Genomic DNA, 9,221 nt, shown 5'->3' with positions numbered 1-9,221 from the left:
AATAGCTTTGTTTTCTTCACTTTCCTATACTTTCCTTGCCTTCCCTTCCCTTCCCTTCCCTTCCCTTCCCTTCCCTTCTTCCTGTGCTGGAAGAATTAATCTTGCCATGCAATACTTCTTTTATATAAACATGAGAGCAAATAGTATCCTTGCATTGAGAAGTGTGGCAAAATTGGTTGGTTGCAAAGGAATGTATTATCTGAATTTGAAGGAAAAGTTTGAGAACCACTCTGTTTGTAGTACCTGGTGTTTGTGTTCCGTGGTTAGCAGGGCCTCAGCAGGAGTTGGAATGGTTAATAACAGCCCAGAGCATGGGGGACAAGTTAGGAATAGTTTCATGTTTCAAGATTTCTGCACACACTTTCTGAAGTAAATTAGTTTTTCATTTAATCAACTCGAAATCTGTCTGGTATCAGTGAGAGGATTGTATCAGCATTTGGTTATTGTTAATAGTATTAAAGATAAATGTTAGTTTTGAGGTCAGTAAACATCCCACAAATGTAGGTTTGGAAGGCCATATGCAGACTGTCTGGGGACATTTTATGAGATATGACAAAATAGTCTAAGCCTTCAGGGTGTTAAACTGCATGAATATGTTTTAGACCATTGCAGAGGGAGAATTCCTTTGGTTTTGTTCATATACTGAATTAAGCTAGTGAACACTTTAAAAGCTTAGATCAGCCTGGGCACAAAGGCAAGAGACAGCTTAGGTTTTGACATAGGAGTCCCACTTAGACCATCATCTCCTGGGTGATGATGTATGGGGTGTCATTCATGGTGATTTGAAATCTGCAATAAAACACTGTCTATTGCAATAGCTGACAAACTTATTTTAAGGTAACAAATTGCTTTGGATAGTTTTACTGTGATTTATTTAGCTTGGCTTGTTCTGAAGAAATATGAAATAGTGCAGGGGAAAATAATTACGTGTCTAAGTTTCTTTTAGATATTAGAAATTTATTGCTGTTTTTATCCCTATCAATTCCTACTCTTCTGAAAACCTGAATTCGTATTGAGCCTGTGCCATTGTACATAGCTTGGGAAATATAATTCTTCCTAGCAAGAATTGTCTTCACAGTCTGAAGGAAAGTTAAAAGCATTTTGAGGACTGAAAAAGACATTGCATAAAGTCACAATTTGACACTTCAGTAAGAATGTTTCAGCCCAGCCAAAATAAAGGAACACTTAGCTGGAAACCATATGGTCTAAAGTAAGGGATTCTGTGCTAGGCTTTCATACCTCAAAAAACTCTGTGTCACCTTCAAGGGAAAAATCTCTGTATTCTGTGATCTGACTTAATGAAGCAGCTAAATTGCAACTACGTTTGCAAGTAAGGTAGGCTGAGGAATAGAGACATAAAATAAAGACAACACAGCAATTATTTTTTCACAACCTTTCCAAGATGGTGTAGTTTAACTTCAGTGCATCTGAAAGGCTGTGTTCTGGTAAAGTCAGTGCAAATTCCCTCATTTTAAAATGGTTCAAGAGGTCAGAATGGATAGAGACTGTGAAGAATCAGTGTAGATTTTACATTTTAAGACCCTGCTGCTGAAGGTTTGATCCATGCTTGATCACATTCTCACACAAGAAAACATACTTGTGGCTACGTGTGCTTCCTGTGCTTTGTGTGTGTGGTGTGTCCCAGCCTTGCAGATCAATCTATGCAGTGACTATTTTCACTGTTTAATCTTTATTTTAGAATATCAGTTGGATTAAATGGCAGAACTTGAAGTTGAGCAATAACAATTAATTATTTAATTAGCAATTTAATATCTAATGTGTCTTGGGATAGATACATTGCTAAGAGACTATTAAAATATGATGCCAGAATCAGACTGAAGAAACAATGCCTCATTTGTGACTGTTTTATATCTGTATAACTTTTTGTTGCAGATCCGTAATGACTCTTTAGGGTGCTTCTCCCAGGGATTTCCAATGCTCACAGTGCTGCCAGGGATCTGTGCTTTATGTGCTGTGGTATTTGTCAGACCCGTGGCTGACTTGCTTTCCTAAAGATGAGAAGCCAGTGAAGAATCAGGAGCACACACTGAAAATCTTAGTCATTATTTTTGTGTTTTAATAAATGTTCTGATTCACTGATTGACTGTCTATTGGCAGCAGTAACTGAGCTAATTTTACTTTTATTGCATGTTAACTTTGTTAGTGTATTTTTAATTAAAAAAATGCTTTGGGTCTAAAATTTCAGGTGCTCTGGGATGGAAGAAGGGTTGGGTTCCTGTGCCAAGCTTGCACATTAGCCAGGACATCTGCGTGTCCTGCAACACATGTGAGGGAAGCAAGTGAACACCATTCTTAGAACTTGTAATGCCAAAGGGAAAATCTCCTAAAATTGACCTCTGCTGGTAAAAGCACTGGGAAATTAAATTAAGTTCTTGAATTGAATTGGTTGTGTTTTCTGCTATATGGCCTTTTGAAGTTACCTTTTTTTTTCTTGTCAGGCATTTTTGTTTGGTTTCTTTTTCCCCCAGAGGTGCTGTTCTGGGAGCAGTGGGGGGCAGGCCAGGGATGGGCAGTGTGGCAGGAGGAGAGGAGGGTCACTGTGGCTGCAGGGACTCCCAGCCTGGCTGGCTCCATCAGCTCTGCCCAGGGCAGCAGCTGTTGCTCAGAGCAGAAGCCTGATGGATCAAAGGCAGCCCACAGTCCTGTTCCTTGGTGTGAGCGTGCTCTCCTGGCTGACACAGAATAGAGAACTCTGAGCAAAGCAGGTTTTCTGTGCTCTTTCCTGCAGTAAAGGGCAATAAGGAGCTCCAGAGAGGAGCTGCAGTGCAGTGCAGATCTCCCCTCCTCTGCACTTCCTCTGGCAGGGCCGTCTGCCTGCAGCCCTGGCATGGCAGGCAGGCATGGCATTAGCTAATTTGGCTCTGTGCAGTGCTGAACATGAATATGAATTAGAGACAAGTGCCTGAGCTCTCATACTGACTTTTGTTTAGCTGCTAATCTGTTTGAATGCTAATGTGCCACATGCACATAAGCCAAATTAGTTTGGAAAATGCTTATTTTCCTTTTCATGGCTTCTAAAAATTGGAGCTTTGTTTTATTTTATAAGCTACTTTGATCTGTTTTATTTTGCTCAAAATAGTAAAGAAGATGTATAAACACATCCAAGGTTTACAACAATTCAGTAGCACACTGCTCTATGACATTCTGACTCTCAAATTAAAAATAAATGAAAAAAAATTGCTCTGAGGGTCTTATTTTGATATTGCATTCAGTAGTACGTAGGATGTGAGTGCTGATATTTCTTTAAGGTTTTACTTTACCCGAGTGTTTTACTTCTGCAGCCAGAATAACCCTTAGGCTGGAGTGGGGATGTTTTTACTTTCCATGGGCATTTTGTAAAACTTGGCTTCTCAATTCTTCTTTGCTGTTGTACTATGCATTATTGATCAGCCCTGATGATCCTGCTCCTTCACAAAACTAAGGAAGATATTTCTCTGCCATCCCAGAGTTTGCAGTCTAACCTCGGTGTACACACCTGCTAAAGAAAGGTTTTTCAGAAAGACTGGAAGGTGAAAAGGAAGTCTGCTGGGTTCTGTGGGCATTAATGTTTTAACCTTTTACAAATATTTTATTTGCAGTGGTTTTGCTTTTGCTTCCTGATACAGGTGTACACATCTTTGTTCAGAAAGAAATCTGTGAGTCAGCCTTTCACGTGTTGGTTTAGAGCCCAGTGAAATCCAGGGACTTGAATGTTCTGAGTGGTCCTGTTAAACCTTTACAAGTCCAGCCACCATTTCTGTCTAGCTTTGGATAGAGTATAAAAATTTACATCTATTGCATTAAATTTTGTTGAAATAGGAAATCGTGTGTGTCTTCTGAGGCTAAAGTTAAAAAACAATCAGAAAAATTTAGAAGCATTCATTACTCACAAAAAACACGAACTGGAGCAGCACATTAGAAACCATCCTTGTGACTCTGTACTAGATAGAGAAATGGTTACATTTGTTTAGAGAAAGTAGAATGCTGGATGACCATTAGTTTCTTGAGCAGCACTTCAGTTCCTGCTAAGCTGCAAAAGTAATGAAAAATGAGGTTTCAGTTTAGGATTTGCTATTGAAATGGTGTTATTTTGTTTAGGCTCAGAATGAGCTGATCTGGGAACACTCCCCCAGGGGTGATAGACTCCCAGTGACTGATGAAGAGTAAACTGAAGTTTTGCTCTGGGAAGGCCAGGGGGTATTGGAAATGGTCTGTCATGCTAAGAGTTTGTTTTTCAGTATGTTCCTCTCTTCCTAATATCTCAAATGTTGCAAGGCAGAGGAAGCCAGGATTTCAGCCAACATCCAAGCCTCACATGGCCGTTTGATTCATGGCCAGCCTATGGTCCCACACTGAAACGTGAGGGAGCCAACCAGTTTAGTGACACATAAGCAGCAAAGTTCTGGCATGAGCTGGTTTATAACCATTTGCCATGTCCTATGTAGAGCATAGAAATTACAGAAATTCTGATTTTCCCAATTTAAGGTGTTTAGGTAAGGCAAAATACTGTCAGGGGGAGCCTCATCATCTTCCCTTTTACCAGGACTCACATAAGCTCGTCACCCACTCTCTGGTTTTGACAACTGATACCAGCCTGCAGAAATGACATGAGTAAATACTTCAGCCATGACTGAATTTCAGGTGTTCCTGTCATACATGATTTTGCTCTGATCACTGAGTAACCCATCTCAGCATAATGGTGGTTCTGTCTCTCTTCCCCCTTAGTTCAATTTCTAAAGGTAATATATATGTGCATTTTTCCATTAAAAAATGAAGTATTTTTAATGTTAAAACTGAATCATGGATATCAGGTCATATGTTTATGGTTGATTAAATATGCACAGTGACTCGCATTTTTGTTATTAAAGCCTTACTGATTTTTATAACTAAGCTATACCTAAATTATTTCTGACTTCTTGAAATATATGTCTATTTCCCATTCAGGATAAATTTCTTTATATTAGTTCATTGAAATGGTAACAGCAGCTGGTGAAGCCACAATATTTTATCCAATGATGCCTGTGTCACATTTCATGCCAATTACTATATCTTAAGAGACTCAGTTATATGAAATTTTATCTACAGCAGCTTGTGCTCTCTGGCTTTTAAATTCAGTATTGCTGAGCAGAATTCTAGGTTTTTGCATCAGACAATGTGCCTTTCAGTGGCTAAAATATTTCTAAAAGGGATGGAAAAAAAACTCCTTAACAGAATGAAAAATATTTCAGATACAGTTTTTGGATGATGTCCAGTTTCTACATTAAAAATGCTTTCCAACACCAGATGAAGCCTGAATCATAACGACTCATTTAATGCCATGTGCTCTCTGAAAAGAAAATGAGATCACTGGTTAAATGAAATGCCCACAGATCCTGGGCATGGTGCACCATGATCAATAAAGATGATAATGCAGAGATGTGGGAGGACACTAAACTGGGCTGTTATTTAAGATTTATTTTGTCTTCCTGAATTTTCAGAGTGCTCTATGGAAACAAGATCACGGAGATTCCCCAGGGCCTTTTTGATGATCTTGTGTCTCTGCAGCTGCTGTGAGTATGATCCCTTCCTCTTTATTTTACTGACTAGCTAGATTTACTGTTCTTTCAGCTTCTGACATTAACAGAACCACCTTTTCCACTGAAAACTCACTGGGATGTGCTAGTCTGTTGTTTCTGTGTCAGGCAAGAGGGAGGCAAGGGCTGAAAAAACTAAAAAAGGAAGGTGTCAACAGTTTTATAGCACAGTGTGTATAATGGATAATAGACACAGAAGATTTAAGTGTGGGGAGGAAATGAGAGACTCGGTCCAAGAAAGGAAATTTGGTCACCGGCTGATGCGTGGGTGGGGATGCCATCTGATTGTTTTTACACATTTAGCACTTGTGGTTGAATGTCTGGATCCTAGAGGGCTTCTGTGCTGCAAGAACCTGCTGGGGCAAGTGAAAGGGCAACATGAGAGGTCTGGTTGCTGCAACTCGTGCTCAGTTCCACGTTCTTATTATGTCAAATGGGGCTTGGTTGCAAGAGAAATGATTTCACAATATATTGTTACTTAAGTATCTTATGCCACGTGTGATTTAACTTGCAGTCATGATCAGGGTAATATATATATTTTTTTTCCGTATGTATTAATGGAGCAGAAAAAATTTCCTAAGCCAAATGTGAAATTGCAAATTTCACTCACTCCTGTCTCCATGATCACATTGGGAACCAGCAACTCCTTCAAAGGGAAGGCAATCATCAGCCAGTCAGTAGAGGGAGCAGCAGGGAAGTGAGTTTAATATGTATCCCTAATGTTCTCATTACCGTTGTGGATGATGCGCTTAGAAAATAAAGGCAATGCATCAAATGTGAGTCAATTCTGGTTTATGTCACATACAGCACTCCACCCCGAACAGTAAATCATACTTAATATAGAATATGAAGTAGCTTTTAGACACGTTACTTTGAGTCTTTCTGACAATCCTGACGTAGCCAGCAATGAATTTCCCAAAGATTGTCATTGCCATGGGATGTGTCCCTGTGATTGCAGCCTTTGCTGCCCTTACATGCTGTATCAAAGTAAGCATAGATTTGGATTAAAATTCACGAGCAAAGCCAAACAAGGAAAATGAAGTAGCTGAAATGACTCTGAATGCTAAGTGAAGGACTACTCAGATGTGTAATTTATCCATAAGACCTTAATTGCAAACATGGACCACCCTGTTCCAGAGCAGGACAAGCAAGAGCCCCTTTGGTTTGGCTGGGACAGTTCCTGAGCTGTGGCAGTGGGGAGCTGCCCATCGTTTTATCTTCACCTTGTGCACATACTTTTTCTGGCAGTTCTTTTCCTCTCTCCTGCCCCAAACCTCACAAGTTTTCTGGTACTTCAGTGTTTCCATGGCAGCCTGTGCAGTAAGAGGAATTTTGGGAATGGTTTTCCAGGTGTCAGGACAATAATTATGAAAGTGCAGAGGAGCTGGGACTTGTCCCACTTTGACCTCTGAGAAGAAGAACTGTATTTTAAAAAATCTGAGTTTTATGACAGTCCTCCCCAAATATTTTATGGTTACAAGTTTAAAGTGATACAGTTGAACACAGTTCTGTCTAATCCAGGACTCTTCATGGATAGAATCTTTCCCAGTAGGAAAATATATTAAAAAAAAACCACTCAACACATGTATCATGGTGTCCTATAAAATACGGGTCTAGAATTTTTGCATAAGGCATTAAGCAATTTTTAACTCCTTTACAGAATAGTCCTGGCGTGGATGTAGAGCAGGCTTTCAGTGAAGTGCATATTTAAGACAAGAGACAATTGTTTTTAGTCAGAATTAGTTCAAATGGTGCCTTGTTGTTAAGGAGACAAATTCTGTGTGCCAGAAAACCATTGAAAGGTGTTGTGCTTCAACTATTTAAACATTCTCAAGTTGAGAAGATCTAAGTAGGTTGCCCCATTTTGGGATTCCTAAAATACCATGACCCTGGAGCCTTCTAGGATCTTCTTGAGCATGTTTGTATGTAAAGCATCTTTTGCCAAGGAGAGCATTGAATGATCATGCTTTAAATGCAAACAAATGTCTGCAGCTTTTCCGACTGTGGCTTTGAAGCAGCTGTTTTGGGATTGCTTGTAGTATTTTAATGGCTACTAAAAAAAAAAAAATAAATGGCATTCGTTGGTCTTAGACCTGCTGTTGAACAATTGGAAGAGTGCCCTATGATTAGATCTAATTTAGTGTTCAGTGGGCACTAGATTGGATTTCTTCTTATTAGTCTGGAGACACTCTGATAAGAACACTGATTAAGGTATCCTGGTAGCCTGTCTGATTTCCTGAGCTGGAGCAGGAGCAGTTTTGAAAATGTACTGGCTTTATGATAAAGCAGGACACAATGAGAAAAAGGGAGTCCTTGTGGGACCTGTATTGTTTAGAAGGAAAAAATATTATTTAGAAAGAAAATACATTATTAAAAAGGAAAAAATAATTGCTGTGAAATTTCAGAACAGATAATATCGTTATTAATTGTTTTGGATAGAACTCCTCAGAGTTTCTCAGACATGTAATTATTCTTCAGTTTAAATATACTGTCACAGTACAGGCTAGGATTATTCCACTGTATTCTGGCTGAATTGTTCTGTGTAAGGGCCTAACACCTTCAGACAGTACCACTGATGTCAGGAGCCCCAGAGTGGGTAAAGGCATTCTCATCTCAGGCATGGTCACATCTTTAAGTGCCCTGTTTGACTTTGGTGTAGGGGAAATTAATTCAGAACAAGTTTTAGACCACCTGGCTGGCATCAGCATTCCACATTTCTGCCCTATAAGGCAGAGGTGGTAAGCCAGTATTATATTATATTTGGCAAGAGAATAACTAGACATGGTTAGATAATAAGGGTTTGGGGGTTTTTTGTTGAGGGATTAGGGTGTGGTTTTGTTGGACTTTTTTTAAACCCTGTGGGTTTGATTCAAAATGTTGTTTCTGAAGTTTTCATTACAAGTAACTATCTTAAGTAGTTAACATTACCCACAAAAATAATTGCAATTGGATTTTTGTTAAATTGCTGATTTCACAAATCTTATGTGTTTCTGAAATATGCAGTGGTAACCAACAGAGCAGCAAAAACCATTCTTCAAGTCCAACTACACATCTGTTCTGTGGAGCAGAAGCTTTTCTTGGACTATGTAGTTTTCCTTACCCTTTTGGAAGTTGCCAGAGGAGAGGATGATAGAAAGCTCTGTAGCTACTGTACCCTATCCTCATACATTCTTCTTTTCAGCAGGTTGGATCAAGTGCCTTCTGAGAATTTTAGGTCAATTTGAGTTTGAGAGAGCTATGTTGTTTTCCAGAAAGGGATAATTGGTTTTTAGCTTTTGTGGTGGTTTTTTTATACAGTGAACAGAAACTTTCATTTTATTGGGGGAGCAATGCATCCAAGCTGTGAAATAGTGTTTGATTAATTATCATTGTTTGCATTTCTTGCATTTAGATACTGAAAGAAATGCAAAGGTTTCAGCTTACGGTGGAAGTTTTCAAGTAACCGTTAGCTGTGGGCAGTTTGAACTCCTGTCCAGGAGGCCTTCAACTGACCTTGGGCTGTCTAGAAAGTGGAAGACATTTAAATGTGCTGCTCAGCTGTCCTTCAGTTTCCTGGGAATGTGGACAGGCTCTTTGAGGAGCCCTTGAACTTGCCAAAGTGCTGCCAGTCACTGCGCAGGGGGCACAGCACACACTGCAGCTCTTTCC

The 9,221-nt window shown here is 39.5% G+C and overlaps 1 protein-coding gene across 3 annotated transcripts in view; it reads left to right on the top strand.

Annotated features, from left to right (window-relative positions):
* The window catches only part of SLIT3 (slit guidance ligand 3), a 470,081-nt gene that overhangs the window by 326,774 nt on the left and 134,086 nt on the right, over window positions 1-9,221 (top strand). For all 3 annotated transcript variants that reach the window (XM_017726544.1, XM_017726545.1, XM_017726546.1), the window contains one exon: window positions 5,478-5,549. In XM_017726544.1, the coding sequence (XP_017582033.1) occupies window positions 5,478-5,549 (72 nt within the window). The remainder of the gene's footprint in view (window positions 1-5,477; window positions 5,550-9,221) is intronic.

This window comes from Corvus brachyrhynchos, unplaced genomic scaffold (assembly GCF_000691975.1).
Source record: "Corvus brachyrhynchos isolate BGI_N302 unplaced genomic scaffold, ASM69197v1 scaffold262, whole genome shotgun sequence".
Lineage (NCBI taxonomy): Eukaryota > Metazoa > Chordata > Aves > Passeriformes > Corvidae > Corvus > Corvus brachyrhynchos.
This window is presented reverse-complemented; position numbering and strand designations above follow the sequence as displayed.